The sequence below is a fragment of the Rhineura floridana genome, chromosome 3 (assembly GCF_030035675.1).
Source record: "Rhineura floridana isolate rRhiFlo1 chromosome 3, rRhiFlo1.hap2, whole genome shotgun sequence".
In the NCBI taxonomy this organism is placed as follows: domain Eukaryota; kingdom Metazoa; phylum Chordata; class Lepidosauria; order Squamata; family Rhineuridae; genus Rhineura; species Rhineura floridana.
Window position 1 is genome coordinate 203,926,793 of NC_084482.1, and position 25,751 is coordinate 203,952,543.

The 25,751-nt window shown below is 45.7% G+C and overlaps 2 protein-coding genes across 8 annotated transcripts in view; one reads left to right on the forward strand and one right to left on the reverse strand.

Annotated features, from left to right (window-relative positions):
• LOC133381264 (zinc finger protein 629-like) overlaps window positions 1–1,027 on the reverse strand; it is a 44,216-nt gene extending 43,189 nt beyond the window's left edge. For 2 of the 5 annotated variants that reach the window (XM_061620158.1, XM_061620157.1), the window contains exon 1: window positions 556–1,027. The gene's annotated coding sequence lies outside the window, so the exon portion shown is untranslated. Of the gene's footprint in view, window positions 1–319; window positions 417–555 lie in introns of those variants that run through there. The other 3 variants (XM_061620152.1, XM_061620156.1, XM_061620153.1) reach the window with 2 other exon arrangements.
• Window positions 395–24,910, forward strand: LOC133381226 (zinc finger and SCAN domain-containing protein 2-like). 3 transcript variants are annotated; one of them, XM_061620018.1, is made up of 10 exons: window positions 395–491; window positions 1,856–1,940; window positions 6,467–6,604; window positions 8,122–8,262; window positions 9,550–9,639; window positions 10,072–10,212; window positions 13,476–13,553; window positions 14,262–14,284; window positions 16,257–16,363; window positions 19,057–24,910. In XM_061620018.1, the coding sequence occupies exons 2-10, from the start codon at window positions 1,899–1,901 to the stop codon at window positions 20,478–20,480; spliced, it is 2,184 nt and encodes a 727-aa protein (XP_061476002.1). In that variant the 5' UTR covers window positions 395–491; window positions 1,856–1,898; the 3' UTR covers window positions 20,481–24,910. The 3 variants fall into 3 exon arrangements, with proteins under 3 accessions (XP_061476002.1, XP_061476001.1, XP_061476003.1); XM_061620017.1 differs by lacking the exon at window positions 395–491 and adding an exon at window positions 527–1,088; XM_061620019.1 differs by lacking the exon at window positions 395–491 and adding an exon at window positions 1,277–1,366.
• The last annotated feature ends 841 nt before the right edge of the window (window positions 24,911–25,751 follow it).

Below are 25,751 nucleotides of genomic sequence, written 5' to 3' on the forward strand. Positions count from 1 at the left end.
GAGGAAAGGTGAGATACAGGTGCAATAATAAATAACAAACATGCACTTGTTGAACTTCTGCCTGTCACACCACTGTAAAAGGCAGACAAGCCTTTAATATTTGTTTTAGGCTGTGTATACACCAAACATTTTAAGTGCATTATTCCCTCCCCCAAAGAATCCTGGGGACTGTAGTTTATCCCTTCTCAGAGGTACAATTGCCAGCATCCTTAACAAACTACAATTCCCAAGATTGTTTGAGGGAAATAATATGCTTTAAATGTATGGCGTGGAGGCAGCCTAAATCTTAATTCACGCACACGTTCATACACATACATACCCGGTGCGATTTCGCATTGTTGGCTATTAATGCACTACTTCTGGCCACCAGAGGGCCCTGGCTCAGGGGAAGCCCAGGCCATTTCTCTTGTTATTTCTCTGCTCAGTTGAACAAGACACTCCGCTTCCTCTGACTACCAGATTCTGTATCCGGGCACTGCCCATGTGAACCGGTGAGTGCAGTCCCCACCCCAGTTTCTGCACGAGAAGGACATGGGAAAGACCTCGTTTTCTTACCTGGGGAAAGGAGTCTCAAGAAGGCGCTTCCATACGGCGCGACCCTAAACCGGTTTCAACCTGGTTTCCGGCTCTCCCCCTCCTGAAAAGAGACAAAACTCCATAAGAGAAAAAAGGGGTTTTAGTCAGAAATTAAAGAAATAAAATAAAATAAAAGCCTTGGTTCGCCCTCCCCCAGGTTTCTTTCTCAAAAGTGGTTTCTGAGAGGGTCGTTAGCGGCATGTATAGTTAATTCTATTGCCGTGCAAGGAACTCTGGGAAATGTAGTCTTGGGAGCAATGCAGAGAATGGTCAGATAGTGACTCTCTCCCTACAACTCCCAGGGTTCCGCGGGAGGGGAAGCGAGTGGGTGGCTAACCGGTTTAAGTTTGCAATGTAGACATTCTTCTTAAAGACCCGAGGATTAGAGGCTGGACTCCGAAAGGACTCCTCTGGAAGACTGCATTTTTTTTGCCTTCCTTCCATTTTCCTTTTTTTATATATATACTTTTAAAGAAAAGAAAGGATCTTCTGTCTGGAACCTGCACCCGGAGGTGAAAGGGGGGGGGAGAGAGGGTGTACTTTGCACATGCTCAGAGGCATTCTCTAATAATTGTGCCCGCCTCGGGAAGCTCGTCTTTCCCCCAGTTCTAGATGGGGGTGGTGATTAGTGCGTGATCATTGCGGGGGGAGGGGGTAGTGGCGCGCGCTTTGCACATGCTCAGAAGGATCCTGGTATTTACTGTTGCATCACCCTCGGCCTGCCGAAAGGCCTTCTCTGCACCTTCGCAGCTCTAGACAAGCTTCGGGAGCAGGCTGTGCTTCAGCATACGTGTGTATTTTGGGGGTGGAGGGTGGGGAAGGAAGCCTTTCTGCACGTGCTCTAAAGCATTTTTTTAAAACAATTTCCTGTCTTCTTTGATGCTCCGTCTCCCCGCCTCCGCTCCCCTTTTCTTTCTTCCAATAGGCGGGGGTTGAGGTGGGCTGCCAGAATTGCACTCTGCACGTGCCCATTTGCCTAGTTTTTGTGACACAGCAACACGTGGGGCCTAGCGCTCCAGATCAAAGCCCTTCCTCGGATTCCCCCCCCCCATCCTCGGCTGATGAAGACTCAGCCTGCGTGGGACGAAGTGGAGAGCCAAATATAGAGAGATACTTCTTTATCGCTTTTAATTATAGCCTTGCAAACTTATATTCAGGGCTTTTCTCCGATTTCTCCACCCCAGAGAAATAATTGCCTTCCTTGATTACAGCTCTACCCCTCTTTCCTTTCAATCTCCTTTTAAAATCTCCCATTTCTCTTCTCTCTCTTTCCCAACAGAATCACAGTACAGTATTTGCTTAGTGATCGCTGCAGCTTTGCCATGGATACTGGAGACGAAAAGGCTGTAGAGGAGAAAATTGAGGTAGGCATTGGGGGGGGGCAATGGCAGAAGAGTCAAGAGATGATTCCTGAGGGCTGTATTCCACAAAGCACGTTCCTTTTTTACTCTGTGTTAATTTGATCTGGAATAAGCTCGGTGGCAGAGCATCTGCTTTGCATGCAAAAGGGTCCTGGGTTCAAACCCCAGCATCTCCCGTCTAAAACAAAAACAGCAGCTGAGTATCGAGTTGGCCGTTGTGAGAACAAGATGTTTGACAGCGGTTCCAACCTTTTCCTCCCCCACGGACCACTTTAAAATTGCTGATGGTCTTGGTGGACCATTTTTCTCCCTGTTGAGGTAATTGTAAAACGCTGTTGCTGGATGCTGTGTGACTTTTAATAGTATTTGTGTTGCTTTTTTTATATGTTACGTTGTACTTCGCAGCGTTGCGGTTTGCAGGTCGTAGAATTCAGATGGCAGCGTGAGATAAGGAATAAAAGGAGCAATCAAAATGCAACACGTATAATCAATAATAATTGATTATTCAATGTGGGCATGCTGAATAAAGCTCGCGGGCCACAGTATGGGAACCCCTGTTCTAAAAGGACAGCAAGGTCACCTCCCTGAATTGAGGCCTCTTGACATCAAGAGGATACAGCGATGGGCTGGATGGTCCAATTGTTTGTCTCGTTCCAGGGCAGGGTTATAAATTTGGGAGGGGGGTGCCTGCTGCTGGTTACACCTGCTCCCCACCGGCCACTCATTCAGCCACTGGGAGGGTTGGCACCCCCTGTGCATAGAGATGTATGCATGTAGAACTCCCTCATGCAAGGGGATGGAATCTTGAGCCTGTTTGGATCACTTAAGGAAAGCCTGCTGGATCAGGCCAATGGCCCATCTAGTCCAGCATCCTGTTCTCTCAGAGGCCCATGGGAAGCCCACAAGTAGGACCTGAGTGCAAAGAGCAGTCTCTCCTCCTGCGGTTTCCGGCAACTGGTATTTGGAAGTGTACTCACCTGTCCGTGGCTATATGCACGTAGAGACTCTTTGCATGGCTACTCAGTGCAACCCCTTATGGTAACAAGGGGAGCTTCCTTATACTGAGTCGGACCCGTTGGTCCATGTAGCTCGGAAATGTCCACACTGACTGTCAGCGGCTCTTTAGGGTTTCAGACTGGGGTCTCTCCCGGTCCTACTGAGAGAGGTTGCTGGGGCTCAAATCAGGGACCTTCTGCATGCAAGGCAGATATTCTGCTGCTGAGTTATGGTCTTTCCCTGGGTGCGCTTGAAGCGCTGGTAGGGGTTCTACTGAACCCACAGTGGCAGGGTGGGCAATCTTTTTTTTTTCCTCTTGAGGGCCGCATTCCCTTTGGGGTTAACTGTCAGGGTCCATATTCCAGCATTGTGCCGTTTCGGACCCAAAGCTGAGGGGGGCCACCCCGTTCTCTCTTCCTGTTCGGCTGCCCTTCACCCCTCTGCACCTCTTCTTGCCGTCCGTGTGAAATTGGGCCAAGGTCTGTAGGTTTCCCTATCCCTGCCCTACAGGGTTTTTTAAAAATGTTTTTATTGAGTTTTAAATCAAATGTGATACTAAACATATGAATTTAACATTGGTGACAAAACAATAAGCAGATAGTGCACGATTATGTCCATAAAATAATCAGGATTGGTAAGTGGGAGTAAAAAATATTTTCCCCCTATTATGTTGTATAGGATTTATTACCTGCCCTACAGTGTTAAGAGTTTTATTAGTCTTGATTACTCTATCCGGGACGGTGCCAACACCCGGCGTCTTTGGGCAAGTGCCAGGATCCAGGCAGGGTCCACCTCTGCTCTGTGCCCCCCTTTAAAAAATGTTTTCTAGTCTGGTGTTCTGATCCTCTCTAGCTGTTGTTTAAACTTCTCCTGCTCTGGGGCACTGTGGGAGCTTTAAAATGCAGCAAGACCCAGTTCCCTGGGATTGCTCCAAGATTTCAGGCAGGGAGTTTTTCCCAGCAACACTTGGGCCTGATATTGAACCTGGGAACTTTTGCATGCAAAGCATGTGCTTTATCACTGGCTTGAGATCCCTTCCCTTAAAGATAAATCAGATTCCAGTCTTACTTTGTGATTAGGAAGGGCGGTAGCTCAGTGGTAGAGCTCCTGGTTTGCGTGCGGTCAGTCCTGTGCATCTCCAGGTAGGGTTGGGAGAGACTCAGTGCCTGAAACCTTGGAGAGCTCCTTCCAGTTAGTGTGGACAATACAGAGCCAGATGGACCAATTGGTCTGACTCTGTATATGGCTGTATGAGACTCTGTATAAAGTAGAGGAGATGCATCTGTTGAATTTCTGTCTGTGTTTTGGAGGTAAATTAATTGTAATTGAAATTATTTGGGGCGGAATGGGAAATGACAGAGGTGTGTGTGTGCGCGTACACATATGCACAGACAGGTCATGGGCAGATTTTGGCCTATTGTTTTTTTAAAATTGATTTTTATTACAAATGTATTGAGTGAGAAAAAAAGAAGGAAAAAAATTTAAAAAAAGAGACCCAACGCACACACACACACACATACATCTATCAGCTCACATTAACAATGCAAGAGGAATAGAGGAAGCTGCCTTAAATCAAGTCAGACCATTGGTCCATCTAGCTCAGTATTGTCTACTCTGACTTGCAGCGGCTCTCCAGGGTTTCAGGCAGGGAATCTCTCCTAGCCCTACCGGGAGATGCCATTGGGGACTGAACCCGGGGCCTTCTGCATGCAGAGTGGATGCTCTTGTACTGAGCTATGGCCCTTTCCTGTTAGCATCAATAAATCTGTCTCAATTCAGACCATGGTATTCCCGCTCTCTAGGTACGGATGTGAAAGTTGGACAGTGAAAAAAGCGGATTAAGAGAAAAATCAACTCATTTGAAATGTGGTGCTGGAGGAGAGCTTTGCGCATACCATGGACTGTGAAAGACAAATAATTGGGTGTGAGAACAAACTAAACCAGAACAATCATTAGAAGCTAAAATGATGAAACTGAGGTTATCATACTTTGGACACATCATGAGAAGAGCGGGTTCACTAGAAAAGACAATAATGCTGGGGAAAACAGAAGGGAGTAGAAAAAGAGGAAGACCAAACAAGAGATGGATTGACTTCATAAAGGAAGCCACAGACCTGAACTTACAAGATCTGAACAGGGTGGTTCACGACAGATGCTATTGGAGGTTGTGACGCCCTTCCCTGGCTCTCCCTGTCAGGTTCCTACCTGCTCGTGGTTACTGCCTGTCTCTAGGCACCACCAGGGACTCCACCAGTCCGGACCGTCCTTTTTTTATGGTTTCCCTCTCCGCTCTAGCATAGATCTCAACAGATCCCCCTGCTAGGCAGCACCACCAGTCACGTCCTATAACCAGTATTCCTAGAGACTCTGCCTGAGTCTCCCTCAATTAGGTTACCTCTGTGACTGCGTGCTTAAGCTGTCCCAATCCCTTTGATTTACTCAGACGGCTTATAATTCTGGTTTGCTCTGAATACTTGTGGTGTTATATTCTTCCCTTCACCCGCTGCCACCATTTGCCACTCTTCAGCCTTGGTTATTTACCTCACCCTCCCTTCTGGTCTGTGAAACCCCAGCCAAGGATCAGGCCTCTGGTAAACCAAATTAAGTATTTATTAAATAACACAGAGAACTAGATTAACAAGATTTCTTCATAAGGCACATAAGCATATGGTTTTATCTAATACTAATCCGAACTCCACCCCCTCCTTCTCCACGCTCTCCTGACAAACAACTCTCTCAAACCCACCAATGTCCACTTCACATCCACTTCACATCCACCCAGATTTACCTGTCATACTTCCTGTTATACTGTCAGCCATTTTAAACATTCAGCGAATCATCCAGCATTCTACTGCCCATTCACTCGCCCTTCCTCTTTCATTCTACTTACCATGTATCTCCTATACAACCAGCACTTACCCTATTTACACTAATACAGGAACATCACAGAGGTCACTGACTCATAGGGTCACCATAAGTCGTGATTGACTTGAAGGTACATAACAACAACAGATTCACACATACCGATCAATCTATGTTCCATCCATATGTTCCATCCGAATGTTCCAAATAGGGGCTTATAAAAAGTAACATTCAAATGTAGCAAGGGCGTTCAGGTTTTCAGTGTTCTTCGTAAAAAGAGAGTGAGTGTTTTATCCTTCCAGGCTTGACGTGCAAGTTTCTTAGCGAATTTAAGGGATCGTCAAATCCATTTGTGTTGTTCTGCTGTTGATTTTGGCTTATGTTAATGCATTACACATGAAACAATGCTTCAAATTTAACATTTATTTATTTATTAAATTTATTAGTTGCCCATCTGGCTGGTTGTCCAGCCACTCTGGGCAATGTACAAAATAAAAACATACAAATACATTAAAACATTAAAAATCTCAACAATAATAATAAAACCTAACCCACCCCAAAAGCCTGCCTGAAGAGCCAGGTCTTCAAGGCCCGGCAGAAGCTCATCATAGGGGGGGCATGGTGGAGATCATTTGACCTCCTGGGTGACTTACACCCCCTTCTTCCTTCAGGTGATCTTAAAGGAGGTCCAGGCCAATCTTAAAAAAGAGAGGGAAGATGAAGATATGCCTGAGGATCCAGCGGATGGCAAGGACATGCTGATAGACAGCAAGAAAGGTGAAGGTTCAGCAACCAATGACAACTTAAAGGTAGGAATTTCACTGCCGTTTTTTCCAGGACTCCATAAGCCCTGAACGTATCTCAGTAAAATTTAGGAAATCATGTTTGTGAAGTTATGGTGCAAAAAGGCAAGAAAGATATCCAAAGGGAAGGGGCCATAGGTCAGTGGATAGGGCATCTGCTGCGCATGTAGAAGGTTCAGTCCCCAATGGCATCTCCGGGTAGTGCTGGGAGAGACCCCAGAGTCTGGAACCCTGCAGAGCCCAGTGGCGTAGAAAGTATTGAGCTAGACCGTCCAGGGGTCTGACTCTGTATAAGGCAGTTTCTACGATGGAGGGGATGCATCTGTTGAATTTCTTCCTGGGTTTTGTAGGTAAGTGAATTGAAGTTGATGTTATTGAGGGCAGGGTGGGAAATGAATTTTAGTGGGTGAGGGGTTGCATGCGCACACATTCACAGGCAGGCGCCAGGCAGATTTCTTTTAAAATGGATTTTTATTGCAAATTTATTAAGGGGGAGGGGGAAAGGAAGAGGGAAAAAATGAGAAAAAGGATCCTTCCCCCTGTCAACTGACATGAACAACACAACAGGAACATATTGTAAGCCACTTTGAGGTGGTGGTGGTTTTTTTTACAATCAACCGGTATATACATTTTATTAGATAAATAAATAAACATAGGAAGCTCCCTGATACTGAGTCAGGCCCTTGGTCCATCTAACTCAGTATTGTCTACCCAGACTGGCAGCAGCTCTCCAGGGTTTCAGGCAGGGAGTCTTTTCCCGGCACTACCTGGAGATGCCCTTGGGGACTGAACCTGGGACCTTGTGCATGCAAGGCGGATGCTCAGCCACTGAGCTACGGGTCTTTATTTATTTCATTTATTTATTTAAAATATTTCTGTCCTGCCCTTCTATCCTATAATAGGGCACTCAGGGCGGCTTACAAAAATAAAATCAAACGTACATAATAAAATTGTAAACAGTAAAATCACAAAAACATTAAAATAAATTAAAATACATAAAACACAATTAAAATACATAAAATACTATACACACACATGTGATTTTATTGTTTACAATTTTATTATGTACGTGTTAGATTTTATTTTTGTAAGCCTCCCTGAGTGCCCTGTTATAGGGTAGAAGGGAAAGATATATATATATATTTACACACACACACATATACATATATATAGGGAGTGGTACTAAAGGGGACTACAAGGGTAAAAGTTAATGTAGAAGGCTTAAAATCATATAAGCTTCAAGACATCCATCTAAATTTACATGTACAGATGCCATCCAAATGTCAAAATAGGTATCCAAACAAAGGTTGTTCAAATGTGCGTTTGAATGTAGGAAGGGTGTTCAGGTTTTCCATACTGCTGCGTCATAGACCGTGAGCATTTCATCCTTCCAGGCATGATGTGCGAGTCTCTTACCCATCATAAGGGATCGTAGATTTTGGCTTACCTTCATACGTTGCAGATGAAATAACTTTTCACTTGTGGGTGGCTGTTCCCCCCCCTTTTCCTTGATGTTTCTTCAGGTGGTCTTCAAGGTGGGCCTGACCAATCTTAAAAAAGAGAGAGGAGGTGATGAAGATACGCCTGAGGAACCAGCGGACGGCAAGGACGTGCTGATAGAGAGTGAGAAAGATGAGGGATCGGCAACAAGTGATGAGTTAAAGGTAGGAATTTCACTCCTGTGTTTGCAGGGGCTCCAACATGCCCTGAACGTGCCACAGTACAATTCAGGTTGCAATCTTTGTGAAGTTGTGGTGCAACGAGGCAAAAGAGATAGCCAGAGGGAAGGGACTTCGGTGGGTAGAGCATCTGCTTTGCATGCAGAAGGTCCCATGTTCAATCCCCAGCTGGGAGAAAACCCAGTCTAGAACCCTGGACAGCTGCTGCCAGTCAGTGTCAATAATACTGAGCTAGGTGGACCAATGGACTGCCTTGGGAACAAAGGAAACTGCCTTATAATGCTACGAGAATCCCCTAGGAAGGGCACTTATGACTTTTTGTAGAGCAGTACAGTCCAAGACATTTATGGGGGAGGTCATAGCTCTGCAGGCGAAAGGTCCCAGGTTCAATTCCCTGCAGCTCCTGTTAGGGTTGAGATTGTCTCCTGCCTGAACTCCTGGAGAGCCACTGCCTGTCACTGTAGCCACTACTGAGCTAGATGGGCCAGTGTTCTGATTCGGTATCAGGTTGCTTTCTATGTTCCTATGCTGTGGAAAGGCAACTTTCCAGCTGCTGTGCTGGCTGGAGCTGCTGGGAATTGTAGTCCAAAATGTTATCTGGCTGTGGGAGAGCCCTGGGCTGTTGGGTTGGTGGGTTGGCCGACCATTTTTCCACTCTCAAGGGAGTGTTAGAGCCTCTCCAGCAGCTGCAAAAGCTTATTTCATTATTCATATATTTATGCTTTTATAGTGTTTGTGTGTATGTCATACACACACACATATATATTTGTGGGATCTGCAACAAAATGTTGCAGTGCAGTGTTCCTATTCAGTGCCTCCTTCCGGGATGCTGCATTCCCTCTCAGCCCCTCCCCCCGCCAACAGTCAGGTAGCATTCTGTGGCCACTGAGCATGTTCAGTCTTCATTGGGCTGTTCTTTTTTTTAAAGAAGAGGAGTTCGTCAGATTTTTTTTTCTGAATATGCAATTCCGTTCCCTCCAGTCTGCCAGTAATCTCCCTCTTTTGTGTGGGTGATGCCATTTTGCCTGCATAAGGAACAGTGCTTGCAGCTGTTGTTTCAGAAATGATATAGCAGGGATGAGGACCCTGTATCCCTTAAGATGTGGTGAGACTCCCAACTCCAGTGGTCAGAGATGATGGGAGCTATAGTGCAGCCACATCTGGAAGGCCAGAGGTTTCCTCTCCATGGTGTAAGATGTCATCTGTGCTAAGACCTTAAACATTTATTTTTTGGTCTAGGCTGTGATTGTTCTAACTGGCATTTTGTTCCAGATGGCAGATGGTTTTTCTGGGCGTATCAGCCGACTGGTGCCTGATTTCCAAGCTTCTCACAGGCCATCTACGTCATTGCAAGAAAACGAGGTATGTGTGCAGTAAGTTGTTGTCACCAAGCCTTGACATGTTGGCCTGAGGTCTTTGGATTGTTTAAACCGCAGTTTTCTGTTACATCCGTAACGGGAAACTGGTTTCATCCCTGATTACTTGCCAGGGATGTGGAAGCAGAAGCACCTCCTGATGAGTAAGTAGCAGTTCAACCACTTGGCTCATTCTCAGGCCAGTAAACCATGGCTTATGGCAGGAAACCTCGGGCCCTCCAGATGTGTCTGGGCTTACCAGGTGCATAAACAGCAGACAGAAAAATGTCGGCCAGATTCGTAATGCGGCTTGGCATGTAGTGCACGTTGCCCGTGAAAATCTTTTAAAGCTGCACAAGCTGCTGTGGTGATTCGATTTGGCGCAACATCCAGATGCTAATGGTTTTGTCTTTCCCCCCCTCCCCTCCCCCCCTCCAAGGTTCAGCATGAGAAATTGCAGGCGAATCTGGCTGATCCGTTAGAAATCAGAAGGGACAGGGTTAAAACAGAGGAGGACAGTAGCGGTGATGAGTTGCTGATTGAAGATCCTAAAGAAGAGGAGAGCAGGAAGAGCAACGAGGTACTGCTGGGGTTTGGGGATGGCTTTTCGTTAGGGTGGCTGCTAAATTTCCCTGGAACTGCAAATGTGGCTCAAAGTCAGCTTACCCGTTAGCGCAAAATAGCAGTCCAAAACTGCCTCGTGCCTTCTTTCTCACTTAAGAGAGAACTGTTAAGGATCAGGCCAGGGGTCCCCTCTAGTCCAGCATCCTCTTCTCACAGTGGCCAACCAGGTGACCCAATGGGAAGCCCCCCAACCTGGGTGCAACAGCACTCTCCCCGCTGGCGAGCCCCAGCAACGGGCATTCAGAGGCATATATTACTACAAGCACAAACTATTTGTACGTATCATAGCCATGGTGGCAACAGGTGCAGCTTAAGCCTAAATATATAGATAGTGAGTTTACCCCTCACAGAGCTGCTACTATTTATTTATGACATTTGTATACCACCCCATAGCCGAAGCTCTCTGAGTGGTTTACAACAATTAAAACATTAAAAACAAATATACAAATTTAAAAACGCATGTTTTAAAAACAATTTAACAATTCCCAGCACTCTTAACAAATGACAGTTTCCAGGATTCTTGGGGGAGAGCCATGTGCTTTAGATGTAGGGGTGGGAGTTCGGTAGCTGGTTCCTATCCATTTGAATTCCGACAGTCCGGCCTTCCATACTGATCTGCCATTTTTCCCCCCGATGGTTTGCGCAATTGCCAATTCGCCAGTTTTTTCCAGCGAAAAATTAATGAAAATGCTTATGCTGTAGGCACTTGTTCCACTGAGTTAAGTTAATAATGCATCAGCTTAGAGGAAAGTGGATTATGAAGCCAATAACACAAAATTCAGAGCAGATTTTTTTAAAAAAAGAAAAAACGGCCACAACCCACTGCAGGAAATCAATGCCAGTCCAAAAACAATGCGGATTGTCGGATTATGTCAAAATCCGGTAATAAATCTGATTTAGGAAATATTATCCCCCAACCGTATTTAGATGTATGGTGTGGATGGGACCATGTTGGGCCAAAAAGCTGGTTCTGCTGTTTTGGGTAGGAGTGTCACTTTGGGTCTTATGATTGACTGAGTTTTTCCTGACTCTTAAAGAGGTTAGTGGTATAAAATTCCCATTGCACTGGAAACATAACAGCCAAATAAGTAATTATGGAGGAAAACCAATGGATGAGAACTTGGCTTTGCCTCATTCATGTACAAAGCGAGACCCTTCCTCTCATCTAGTTTACTTTTCCTTGCGGTCTGTTCCCCCAGTTGCTTTTCTCCTCAGCTGAACTCTGCAATTGAGCTTGGTCTACGTAGACCCCATGCATTTAAAGCACATAGCTTCCCCCAAAGAATCCTGGGAGCTGTGGTTTTACCCCTCACGGAGCTACCATTCCCAGCACCCTTAACGAACTATAGTTCCTAAGATTCTTTGTGTGTGGGGGAGAATGTGCTTTAAATGTATGGTGGTACGTATGCAGCCTTGGTTAGGGGTCACTCCTTGAAACTGGGGATAGGAAGGCCATGATTGAGCCTCTAAAATCCAGGCAAGGGGATCATGTCCTGTTTGCACACCTTCGCAAGCGCGATTGGTGGGGACGCGAGATAGGGCCTTCTCGGTGGCTGCCCCCAGGTTCTGGAACTCTCTTCCTAGGGAAGCCCGAATGGCCCCTTCCTTGCTATCCTTCTGTCGGCAGGCAAAGACTTTTTTATTCCGACAGGCTTTTGGACTAGAAGATGTTTAAGATAGGGCCTCATAAGGTCAGTTGTATTGTTCTATGGTCCTATTCTTAATGTTTTAAATTGTCTTAGTATTTTAAGTGTATGTTTCATGATTTTAATGTTACGAATAGTTTAATTCTATTTTAATTGTATATTTTTGTATGTTTTTTACCTATGTGTAGTTTTTATTTGTAAGCCGCCCTGAGTTCCAGTTTTGGAAAAAGGGCGGGGTAAAAATAAAGAGTAATAATAATAATAATAGCACGGGGGTGGGGAATTTCTGGCAAGTGGACCAAATTAGGCCCAGCACAGGTTCTAATTTGGCCCACGACATCCTTTTTACTGTGAACTGCAACCACCTGACTTATACCTGACATAGTGGTTGTTGCTGTTGTTCATTATTATTTAAATTTGACTTGCTTCCCATAAAACATGCTGAAACACTTTAACAAATAAAAACATCAGCAATAAAAATGTTGAGATTTTGAGTGACTTTGAAACTACCTGATGCCTCAGAATGATTTTGTGGAGAAATAAAACATAAAAGGCAGATTAAGTTTTTGTAAGAAAATGTAAAGATAATTGTATCTCAATTTTTTTACATTTTTGAGTATTGTCATTTTCTCTTTGTTCTTTCTCTTACTTTATGAACTTGTTTTGTTTAATTCTGGATCTTATTAAGCTGCTAAAAGTAGTTTTTGTTATATTTATTTATTGTCATTGGAAACTCAATAAAATAATTGCTTTAAAGATCAGTAAAAATTATATAAACAATATAGGGGGGAACAAAACAGTTTCAAGCCTAATGCAGACACTGACTGGGATAAAACGCTTGTTGGCAAAGGAAGGTCTTCAACAGGCACCAAGAAGTCATCAAGGTGACACCTGCCTGATACGCAGTGACATTTGTGGATTACGAAATACTGTGTGGTGTACATTGGTATCTTGGGACCCAAACTATGTTGTCTTTGTTGTTAATTGGATTTAATAGTTGCTTGGTACCCAAAGTTCTCCAAGCGACTTACAACATTGTTAGAAACAAACATAAATATACCAGACCATAAAACCAAATTAATAAAATAACCACCACCCCACAACAACCACAGAAAGCTTTGGCAGCACACTAATACAAACAACATCATCTCAAGTCTGTCAAGGGCTGAAAAGATATCAAAGAAGGCAGCAGGCGGACCTCACTGCGAACCGCATTCCATAGATGGGGAGCCACAACTGAAAAGGTCCTCTTTAAAAAATAGAACTTCAAAAAATGTACAGATTTACAGAAGTACAGTGTGGTGTAGTGGTTAGAGGGTTGGACTAGGACTTGGGAGGCCAGGGTTAAAATCCCCACTCAGCCATGAAGCTTGCTGAGTGACCTTGGGCTAGTCACAATCTGTCAGTCTAACCTACCTCACTGGGTTGTTGTGGGGATAAAATTGAGGAGAACCATGGACACCACTTTGAACTCCTTGGAGGAAGAGGAAAAGTGGGATATAAATGTAATAAAAAAAGGAGGAGGCTGTCGCAATGGGTTTTTATTGATCTTAGCAATTTCATTCATTGGAAGGCGTTGCTGGATGCTGAAGTGATTGACCTGAGAAAAGAAGAGGATGGAGAGGAAGGGAACAGCTGCGAGGAGATAGTGGTAAGGCTTTTTGTTGATGGGGGGAATGAAGTTGAGTAAGATAAACAAAATCATCACCAGTGGAGGTTGGTGGCTCTGATGTCAGTTGAACAGTAAATCCTCTCCAGGTTTTAGTCTGAACCTTCAAGAAGTTCCACTGACATTGGAGCCCCCAGCCTCCACTGATTATTACATGATCTGATGTTGGGTAGGCAGATTCCTTTTTGGCCCACAATAAGGAGCCAGACCTGTTGTTGTATAATACAGGAGTCACCAACATGGTGCCTGTGGGTACCAATGTGCCTGCCAGTACCTCCTATGGTGCCCATAGAAGGTCTTGATAAATATCTCCTCAAAATTCCATGATGCAAGAGAGAGACTGTTGGCTCTGCCATAGCGGCCGGTGAGAGGGCACCGGTGGGGCACCATGGCTTCCAAACATGGTGGGTCGCTGCCACTGACCAGGAGGGGTGAGACACGGGGAGCTCTGAGAGGCCGTTGTACACTTCTGTTGCAGTTAACGAACGGAATAAAAGAAAGCCATATCTCAGAAAACTTACCCTTAGGGATCACAGTTCTAATTATGCATTGTGCAAAGATAGATTTCTCTTTTCCTTGTCCTTAACCTGTTGCCTGTGGGTCTCAATGGATCTTTGTAAGAAAAAGAATTTACTCCCATTCACATAATAATGTATGTCTTTTCTTTTCCCCTTCCATCACCCCCTGCAGGAAGCTGGAAGCTTTGCGAGCAGGTAAGAATGGGGCTTTCTTCCAGGGGGTGAAAACTCTCTCGTTCCCTTCCATTGACCTTGAGTGTTTTTTTTTAATTTATGTAACAAAATTTCTATATCGTTTAATTGTAAAAAAAAAAAGGGGGGGGAGAAGAAGGATCTCCCAAGTGGTTTAGAAGAAACATTAAAATCCTCTTTCAGCAAACCTTTTAATTAGACATCTTATCCCTGTCTGCATCTGTACTGGAATAGTTTTTTAAGATGGTTTGTTCTTGCGATGTTTTCATTGTCGTCTGTTTGCCAACCTGGGCTCCCTGTGGGAGGAAGGGCGGGATATAAATTTAATCAATCATCATCATCGGTTAAAAACAAAAAATACACTTACAAGACAATTAAAACAGCAGTGAAAAATTGATTAAAACGCATCAACAGCTCTCTGGAAAGGCTTGCCTCACCGGGATCCCTGAGGAGACGAGACACTCCCCAGCACAAACATGAGTGAGGGCAGCCCAGGGTCAGTCCAAAGTCAGAGTCCAGAGCCTATCTCAAAACCAAGGGGGTCAGGCAAGAATCGGCGTCAGAAGCTAAGCAGTCTGTAAGCAACGCAGGTAAGGGGTAAGGCGAGAGACAGGTCTGGGGTCACAAGCAATATTTAAACAGGGCAGGTACAGAGCTGGTGCATAGACATTGTTCCGGCAGCCCTTCAAGCCTTTTTGTTGTTACGTGCCTTCAAGTCGATTATGACTTATGGTGACCCTATGAATCGGCGACTTCCAATAGCATCTGTCGTGAACCACCCTGTTCAGATCTTGTAAGTTCAGGTCTGTGGCTTCCTTTATGGAATCAATCCATCTCTTGTTTGGCCTTCCTCTTTTTCTACTCCCTTCTGTTTTTCCCAGCATTATTGTCTCTTCTAGTGAATCATGTCTTCTCATGATGTGTCCAAGCTATGATAACCTCAGTTTCATAATTTTAGCTTCTAGTGATAGTTCTGGTTTAATTTGTTCTAACACCCAATGATTTGTCTTTTTCGCAGTCCATGGTATCCGCAAAGCTCTCCTCCAACACATTTCAAATGAGTTGTATTTTTCTCTTAATCCGCTTTTTTCACTGTCCAACTTTCACATCCATAAATAGAGATTGGGAATACCATGGTCTGAATGATCCTGACTTTAGTGTTCAGTGATACATCTTTGCATTTGAGGACCTTTTCTAGTTCTCTCATAGCTGCCCTCCTCAGTCCTAGCCTTCTTATGATTTCTTGACTATTGTCTCCATTTTGGTTAATGACTGTACCAAGATATTGATAATCCTTGACAAGTTCCATGTCCTCATTGTCAACTTTAAAGTTACATAAATCTTCTGTTGTCATTACTTTCGTCTTTTTGACGTTCAGCTGTAGTCCTGCTTTTGTGCTTTACCCTTTAACTTTATCAGCATTTATTTCAAATCATTACTGGTTTCTGCTAGTAGTATGGTATCGTCTGCGTATCTTAAATTATTTATATTTCTCCCTCCAATTTTCAGTTTTTTATGCTGTAGCTGCTGAACCATACCCAAACCTCAGCTGACTCCCATTGATCATCTGCAGCCAGTCCTTTATTCCTTTACTCCTGAGGCCTGTAGTCAGGCACTCCTCTGGATGTTCCAGGTCTCCCTCTGGCGTTGGAGGAGATGCCCCTCTGTTGAGCTTGGGGGTTGTTAACAGCCTCGTTGTCAGAGGCCAAACTCGCCCTGGGTGGAGATGGCCCATCGAGGGTCTCATCATAGGACCCTGGGCCCTCACCCTCAGAAGGATCCTGAGCCATGGCTGGGTCCAAGACCAGAACCTCCTGGTCTTCCTCTGATGAGGACTCCTCTGGCTGGGACCTGACAGATACTATCCCAGGCACTCTTGTGTACTAAGCAGGCCTCCTTCTCCATTGCTGCTCAAATGCAAAGCTGTTTACGTGGTTCCTTTCCTATTTTTTCTCTCTCCTCTTGTAATCCTCAGGGGAAAAGAGGACCCTCTGGCACTGAGACTTGAGGAACTCAAGCGCAAATACGGCGATTTATGTCAGAACAGTCCTGCCTTCCAGGAGATGCTGCTGCGACTCAAAGGTGAGCCTCTTGTAGGCAGTGTTGGGTGGGCAGACCTTTTGGGCTGTAAAACTAGTAAGAACTGCCTTTTTTTATATAAAATGAGACTTATGGTCTCAATGCCAGTGGTGGGGAAACTTTGCCCTGTGGGCTTAATTAGGGGTCCTCACTTTTCCTCTGCAGACTGGCAAAGTTGTCTGCAAAGGTAATCTACAGAGGAAAAGTAGTTTCTTAACGGCTTTTGTTACCATTGACGATGGTATCCTTCTGGACCGACTTGGTGAGATGGGTATCGGAGGCCCTGTTTTACAGTGGTTCCGATCCTATCTCCAAGGTCATTTTCAGAGAATAGCACTGGGTGATTGTCTTTTGGTCCCCTGGCAGTTGTGCTGTGGGGTGCCTCAGGATACCATCTTGTCCCCCATGCTGTTTAACATCTATATGAAGCCCTTGGTGATGATACCCAGCTCTATTTCTCTGTAACATCTGAATCAGGAGAGGCCACGCAAGCCCTGGACCACTGCCTGGGCTCAGTGGTGGACTGGATGGGGGCCAATAAACTGAGTCCGAATCCTAGCAAGATGGAGGTGGTGTGGGTTTGTGGTTCCTGAGTTCAGATACCATCTTATCAGGAGGTCTGTTCTGCACAACATAGGAAACGGACCTTTAGTGTGGCGCACCTACCCTGTGGAGTTCCCTCCCCTTAAATATTAGACAGGCGCCATCTCTGTTATCTTTTCAGCGCCTATTGAAGACCTTCCTCTTTCAACAAGCCTTTTAAGTTGAGACCTTATCCCAGTCTGCGTCATGTGTTGGAATTGCTTTTTAATATGTTTTTAAACCTTTTTTTTTTTTAAAAAAAACCAATATGTTTTTTAACCTTTTTAAAAAAAATGTTCAAAAAATGTTTTTAAAGATGTTTTAATATATTTTAAAGTCTGTTTTTATGATGTTTTAAAGTGTTTTTAGTGCTTTTGTTTGCCACCCTGGGCTCCTGCTGGGAGGAAGGGCGGGATATAAATCAAATAATAGATAAATAAATAAATAAAAGTCTGTAGTTGTGACTTGAATCCACTGTCAGGGGTGGGCCTAATTTGGCCTGTGGGTCAGAGGTTCCCCATGTCTGGTTTAGGTAGCTAAGAATTTTTGAAACATGCTAGGGGTTTTGTTTTTTGATAGAGTTTACTTGGGGAGAGCACACTCTAAACACATGCAAGGCTTCTCTCCAGTGTGGATGCACATCTGTGATCTGAAGTGATGCAGTCCAGGCCACTTTCACACCATACATTTAGCCCACTATTATTTCACTTTAAATAGTCATGGCTTCCTCAAATGAATCCTGGGAAGGGTAGTTTGTGAAAGGTGCTGAGAGTTGCTAGGAGAGAGAGAGCCTTTGGGAGGGATTGAAGGTAAAACCTGACACTGATTTTATGCCTTCTGCGTTAAATTTTACCTTTGTAGTCCCTTTAGTGTATATGTATGTGTGTGTGTATGTATATGTGTATATATATAGAATATATATATTGTATTTTATGTATTTTTATTGTATTTTTATGTATTTTAAATTTATTTTAATGTTTTTGTGATTTTACTGTTTACAATTTTATTATGTACATGTTTGATTTTATTTTTGTACGCCACCCTGAGTGCCCTATTATAGAGTAGAAGGGCGGGATAGAAATATTTTAAATAAATAATAGAGACCCTCTTTTTCCCTCAGAGTACAATTCCCAGAGTGGCTTAACACTCAGTTCCGCTTCCCGGGGACCTTTGGGAACTGTGGCTCTGTGAGGGGAAGAGGGGTCTCCTAACAACTCTCAGCACCCTTCACAAACTGCACTTCCCAGGATTCTTTGGGGGAAACCATGACTGTTTCAAGTGGAATAATACTGGAATAAATGTATGATGTGAATGTGGTCCCACTCTGCCACGTTAGGATTCTATTCATTTTTACTGCATGTGACAGAATTAGATAGCAAATGAGGATTGGCATTTTTATTCCATCCTTCAGCCACCTAGTGGTTTGTATGTGTGTGTGTTGATAAAGCCCTACATGGCGTGGAAGTAGCATATATAAAGGCATCCTCATATGAACCCTAAGGTCTCTTTGCTGTGGTCTGCCTATTTTGTTAATCATTTATTTAAAGCATCTTTGCCCTGCTCTGCAGTTGTAAGCCACTCTGGAGCCTTTTCAAAGATTTGTCTAGGCGAGGAAGAAAAAGGCAAGCGCAGGCACCAGCTCTTTAAAGTTCTGATAGTGATCAGATGGGATAAGATCATAAGAAAAACTCAGCAGCTGCATCAGGCCAATGGTTCACCTAGTCTAGCGTCCTGTTCTCACAGTGGCCATCCAGATGCCCCAAATGGGAAGCCCACAAGCAGGACCTGATGGATGGATGGACAAGAGCAAGTAGCCTGATGGAATGGCTGCTAGTTGGCATTTGAGTGAGGGCCACAGGCAGCTGGCCTTTCTTAACAGAGGCTATGGAATAGCCCTGATTCTCACCTCTCTGCTCTGCAGCCGATGGAATGGCTGCCACTAGGTAACATTTTAGGTAATCGACTTGATTTCATTTCTGTCTCTGCGCACATAAGGACTAGAATCTTGATTCCAAATTGGACGCCTGCTTACCTTTTACATAGCTAAAATCTGTGTTGCTGCTCCTCATTTTGACAAATTCTCTCTCTGTATCTTGATTCTCTTCTTTCTGCAGCCGGCTGGTTAGGCCAGAGCAAGGAAGGGGAGCCTTCTCTGGGGAGCTTGGAGCGATTGCAGTTGAACAGGATGATGTGGGGAGGAGACGAGGTTAGCTTTCCCCAGGGTGAAGGCCAGCCTGGAGCTTCCGAGGGCCGCCCATTGGACAGCAGGGGTCCGATCTCCATTCCTTTCGGCGGGGGCTTCTTCGATTTCAGCGAGTTTGCTGTCCAGCAAAGCTTCCTCCAGAAGAAGGGCCAAGAGGCCTCGAAAAGCTTTGGGGCCAGCCTGAGCCAAAGCTCGCAGTTTAGGGGGCCGGTGGCGCCGCAGCCAGTTGAAAAGCCATACAAGTGCAACGAGTGTGGGAAGAGCTTCGGGAAGCGGTCAACCCTGAACACGCACGGGCGGACCCACACGGGGGAGAAGCCCTTCAAGTGCATGTACTGCGACAAGCGGTTCAGCCAGAGCTCCCACCTCCAGCTGCACGAGAGGACCCACACGGGGGAGAAGCCCTACAAGTGCCTGCTGTGTGAGAAGAGCTACAACCAGCGCTCCAGCCTCATCATCCACGAGCGCAGCCACACGGGGGAGAAGCCTTACACCTGCCTGGAGTGCGGGAAGAGCTTCAGCCAGAAGGCCACCCTCGTCCTGCACGAGAAGAGCCACCGGGGGGAGAAGCCCTACAAGTGCCTGGAGTGCGGGAAGGGCTTCAGCCTGAGCGCCGACCTCATCCGCCACCAAAGCATCCACACCGGAGAGAAGCCTTACACCTGCTCTGAGTGCGGGAAGAGCTTCAGCCAGAACTCCCACCTCATGGCCCACATCCGGACGCACACAGGCGAGAAGCCCCACAAGTGCCTGGAGTGCGGCAAGGGCTTCAACTGGACCTCGGAGCTCATTGCCCACGAGCGGACCCACACGGGCGAGAAGCCTTACCAGTGCCTCTACTGTGAGAAGAGCTTCAGTGTCCGCTCGAGCCTCAGCAAGCACGAGCGGACGCACACGGGCGAGAAGCCATACATCTGCCTGCAGTGCGGGAAGGGCTTCATCCAGCGCTCCAGCCTGGTGGCGCACGAGAGGTCCCATACGGGTGAGAAGCCCTACATGTGCCTGGACTGTGGGAAGTGTTTCCGGGAGAGCTCCCAGCTCATCGCCCACGAGCGGACCCACACCAGCGAGAAGCCCTATGCCTGCCGCGACTGCGGGAGCTGCTTCAAGGCCAAGGCGGCCCTGATCCGGCACCAGCGCTGCCACCTGGGCGTGAACTCTTTTATTTGCGCCGACTGCGGGAAGATCTTCTCCTCCAGCGCCGAGAACCCGGAGAAGTGCCCTGAGTGTGTCAACCTGAGCCTGATGGTGGACCTCTCGCAGGTGTCCAAAGAGACCTACCCTGAGGTGGCGGAAGAAGAGGAGGAAGAAAATGGCAGTGAGGTTAAGATATGAAAAGTATTTTCCCCTCTCTTTTTCCAAACAGTCAACACTTGCACCTCTTTCAAATAGAAAACAAAAAACTACGCCACAGCTGAGTGAACTTGTTTGGTGGATAAAGGAGGCGGCGATGGGTGTAATTGCCTTCTTAAAACTAGTTGTTGACTAGGCTGTGAAAAGAATGGGCAGCCCTTCCCACCTCCATTTTGGCTAACTGCTTCCTTCTTTTTCCTCCTCCTCCCTCCATTTTCTGCCCCTGTATCTTTATCTCCATGCTGTTTTTTTGGTGAGGAAGGGGAGCTGGAGAAGCATGAGGTGGTTGCTTAGCACCAGTCCGCCATCTTCTCTGTCTGCCTCCCAGTAACCTGCAACCATGAAGAGGTCTGTCCCTGGAAATAACAAGCCCGTATATCTAATGGTTCCCTTCCTGTTGCCAGAAAGACATTTTCAGACCACCAGGAGAGAAAAGAGGAATTGGTAGGAAGAGAGATTGAGTGATGTGGTTTGGGGCCTACTTCATCAGTCTTCCCCCATCCCCTGCCTAAAATTTACTTTGTTCTGGTGAGGAGGGTTTCGGCTAGCAATCAGAAACCAGCTGGCAGCACTTGAGAATCTGGTTTGGCCCAGATAATCCTCCTTTACCGCCAAGCCCTGCAGTGGATTCTTATGTAACCTGAATGTGACAGAAGCTTTTTTATATGAATTCCTCCAAGGCTTTCCTCGGAATAAGGGATAAAGAACTTCTGGCTAGCAGGAGGGAAGCCAAGGTGGACACACATTTTAAAAAAACATACACCATCACTGACTGGAAATCCAAGTTGGCCAAGAAGCCAGTCCACATGACTTTATCGATGCGTGGCAAGGCTCCGCATCAGTGCTGATGCTTTTGCCCCAACCCACCAGAGGGTTGGTCCTGAAAATTGGGTTGGAGGTGCATCATCATCATGGGAGTGGACCATTAATAGAAGCCAAACTGGTTCTTTTTAGACAAATTGCATTTTAATTGTGGGAAATGAAATTCAGTTTTCTGTCTTGTTTAGCATTTGACTTGGGTAGCAGGCTCCACTTAGCAGAATATGTGTTATTTATTTTTCATATATAGTTCGCCTCTTGGTCACGAGAAAACAGTTGTAGGGAACTTTTGCTCTCCAGGTGTTACTGAACCACAACTCCCATCATCCCTGGTCATTGGCCATGCTTGCTGGGGCTGAGGGGAATTCGAGTCCAGCAAGAGCTAGAAGGCCAAAGGTTCCCCACCCCCTGCAGTAAAGGGCAGGCTTCTTGCTTGGGACATTAGGGTTAGGGGAGTTGTTGACTCATTCAGTACCCCCTACACACACACACTGTTTTGTTTTGCTTTTTAAATTAAATGCCCTGAAAGCAGAAAACTAGCACAGGAGGGAGAAGATTCTAGCCTAGCCTACTGCTTGCAAGGAGTTTAAGGAATCATTTTAAAAAAAGAGTATTCCCCATTTTCAATTGGAAGTAGTTCTGGTCCATTTTATCAACTCGGGCCTCCCCCCCCCCAATTCTGCTGTTTGTGGAGAGCAGGCCTTTGAGGAGAGTTGGGGAGCTTCCGGCCCTCCAGATGTCATTGGACTCCATCTCCCATCAAGACCAGTCTGCAGAGCCAGTGGCCAGGGATGATGGGAGTTGTAGTCCAGCAACATCTGGAGGGCTACAGGCTTCCCTTTTCGTGCCTTAGAGCCTGTCTACACATTATACAGGATGAGGTGATAGACCTTGATGCTGTACCACAGGTGTGGGGAATCTCTCCCCCCCCCCCCGATGTTACTGCATTACAACTCCTGTCAGCCCCAGCAGATGTGGCCAACGGCCAAAGATGATGGGGGTTGTAGTTCAGCAATACCTGGAGGCCCAAACGCTCCCCACACTGTATTTAGATAGGAAGGGGTTCACTGTGGGCTATAATGCAGGAGGCCCACTCTGTACTGAGCTGCAGCTGACCCGTCCCTATGTGTGCTGGTGCAGGAATTTGACGCGGAATGTAGTGTAGCCCTCTGACGGTTGCTGGACTCCCAACATCCCTCACCATTGGCCACGCTGGCTGGGGCTGATGGGAGTTGGAGTCCAGACCGTCTGGAAGGCTGCAGGTTCCCCAAATCCGATATCATGGTAGGATTCTGGACGGTGCATAGGGGATGAACCAAATTCGAGCATAAATGGGAGACTCGAGCTGGGATGGGCAACCTGTGGCCCTCCTGAGGTTATGGGCCTCCCAACTCCCATCAGCCCCAGCCAAAGGGATGATGGGAGTTGGGAGTCCAACAACCTTGGGAGGGACACAGGTTGCCCATCCCTGCCTCAGAAGGTCCCAAACTGCAAATGAAAGTCCCACAGGAGGATGCCTTCTCCCTGATTCTTTTTTTCTAAGCAGCTCAATTGAGGGGAGTCTCGAGTAATTCCCCTCCCGCCCCACTTTAACACAATCTTACTTGAATTGACTCAGTTGGTTCAGAAGAAGTCATTTTTCAGAATGTGGCTGCAATTAACTCCTGGGACTCCACTGCCCCAGATGCCTTGCCAGAAAGTATGACCTTGGTCATACCTGCACTTTCCATTTAAAGCCCTCTTATACCGCTTTTAACAAAACCTTCAAAGTAGTTTGTCAGTGGTGCCAAGAGTTGTGAGGAGACCCCTATTCACCCTCACAGAGCTACAATTCCCAGAGTGGTTTAAACAGTCAGAACCTCTTCCCAGGGAATTGTACCTCTGTGAGGGGAATAGGGGTCTCCTAACAATTCTCACCATGCCTAACAAACCACAGTTCCCAGGATACTTTAGGGGAGGCCATGACTGTTTAAAGTGGTCTATGCTGCTTTAAACGTCTAGGGCAGATGTCACTCTCCCTATACACAAAAAGATATCCTGTCTGAAGAAGGGTAGATTTAGAAGCCTGATGCCCAGGTCCTCCAGATGCAGGAAAATTAAAAATAAAACATAGGGACACACTCAAATGAGTGATTTCCCCTCCACGTGTAATGCTTCCATCTGTTGTTTCAGGTAAACGCATAGCCTTTGAGAGTCTGTTTTGGAATCCGGAAAAAGCCAATGCTACAGGCCTCCTGGAAGTGCGGCATCTAGGATGGCATAGCTCTGTGAGAACTATACTACTGTGCTATGGCTACATTCACACCTTACATTTATTCTACTATTGTTCCACTTTGAACAGTCATGGCTTCTCCCAACGAATCCTAGGAAGTGTAGTTTGTGAAGGGTGCTGCTGAGAATTAAGAGTCTCCTATTCTCCACAAAGGTACAACTCCCCGAGTGGTTTAATGTTCAATCCCTCTTCCCAGTGCCTCGGAATTGTAAGTCTGGGAGGAGAACAGGGGTCTCCTCACAACTCTCAGCACCTTTAACAAACTACCGTTCCCAGGATTCTGGGGGGGAAACCAGGACAGTTTAAAGAGAAATAATAGTGGAATAAATATGGCCTATACCCTGAATTCTGGAATCAGTCCTCAACGGTTACAGGGTTACCTGAGAGGAAACACACAGGGAGAATCACACCTCTCCTTCCACCCAACAATGTAGCATCCTTATTGGGAATGAGGAACCTAAGGCCATCCAGGTATTGTTGGATTTCACCTCCCATTAGCCCCAAATGGCAGGGTCAGTGCTCAGGGATGATGGACGTTGTAGTCTACAACATGTGGAAGTCGACAGGTTGTCCATTAACACCACCAGAATTTCTGCTGTGGTGTGTTCCAGTTTTGGGGAATCTTTGGTCCTCTAGATCAGCCTTTCCCAACCAGTGTGCCTCCAGATGTTGTTGGACCACAACTCCCATCAGCCTCAGCCAGCATTGCCAATGGTCAGGAAAGATGGGAACTGTGGTCCAACAACATCTGGAGGCACACTGGTTGGGAAAGGCTGCTCTAGATGTTGCTTGATTACAACTCCCACCATCCCTGGGCATTGGCCATGGCTTGCTGGGGCTGATGAGAGATCAGCAACAGCTGGAGGGGCCAAAGGTTCGTCTCACCTGCTCTAGATGTTTTTGGTCTCCATTTTCCCCTCATCCACAATCTACATGGAAAATTGTCAGGGGCGATGAGAGGTGTACTCCACCAACATTTGGAGGTCCACAGGTTCCCCACCCCCAGTGTATGCTTTTCAGGGTAGCTTTGAAGCTGTGGATCATATCCCAGGCAAGTTCCTTTTCCCTGTATAACTGTACATAAACTGTATTTAGCAGGAAAGGAGCAATGTCATCAATTGCTCTCCACTGCTGTCCTTGATCATTGTTCCAATATCCAAATTGTACTTCGCTCTTTTTATTTTGCAAATGTTCTTTCCCCCCACACCCCACCCTTTAGCTTAGCTCTGAATACAATTACGCTTTGTTTTGAATATCTTTGGGGCTCTTTTCTGCTTTATTTCTTAATGCTCAATAAAATTGTCTCTCTGAAAGCAGGAATTTTCTACACTGGTTGTCTTGCGAGTGAGTAGCATCTCCTCTCCCAAGTCTGTACCCTTCCCACACAGGCGCACAATCCCCTATCCCCCAAAAGCTGCTATAAAAGTCAGAATTCCGTTGTGAATATCTGCACAGTGTATCCTCTGTAAATTCTCCAAAATGAAGCAAGCGCTCAGTTGCTGATTGAATCGTAGTGGACAGTGTACGGCGGCTGTGAAAAAAAGCAATTTTATTTTATTATCTGATTTATATCCTGCCCTTTCTCCCAGCAGGAGCCCAGGGCGGCAAACAGAAACGCTAAAAACACTTTAAAACATCATAAAAAGACCTTAAAATACATTAAAACAAAACGTTACAATGTTTTTCTTAAAGCTTTAAAAACATCTTTTTTAAAAAGGGTTAAAAACATTTAAAAAATATTAAAAAGCAATTCTAACACAGACGCAGACTGGGATAGGTCTCGACTTAAAAGGCTTGTCGGAAGAGGAAAGTCTTCAAAAGGTGCTGAAAAGATAGCAGAGATGGCTATCCCTACTAGGCAAATTCCATATTAGGGATTGGTAGGAAAGGAATTGAAGTTAAAACTGCTGATATCATAATGCCATTATACAAATATATGGCGTGGCTGCAATTGGGATACTATGTATAGTTCTAGTTGCCTCACTCCAAAAAGGATACTGTAGAGCTGGGAAAGGTTCAGAAAAGGGCAACCAAAATGATTGGGGATGGAGCCACTTCCCTATGAGGAAAAGTTCAGCATGTGGGGCTTTTTAGTTTAGCGAAAAGGCGAGTCAGAGGTGACATGATAGAAAAGTATAAAATTTTGCAGAGCGTGGAGCAAG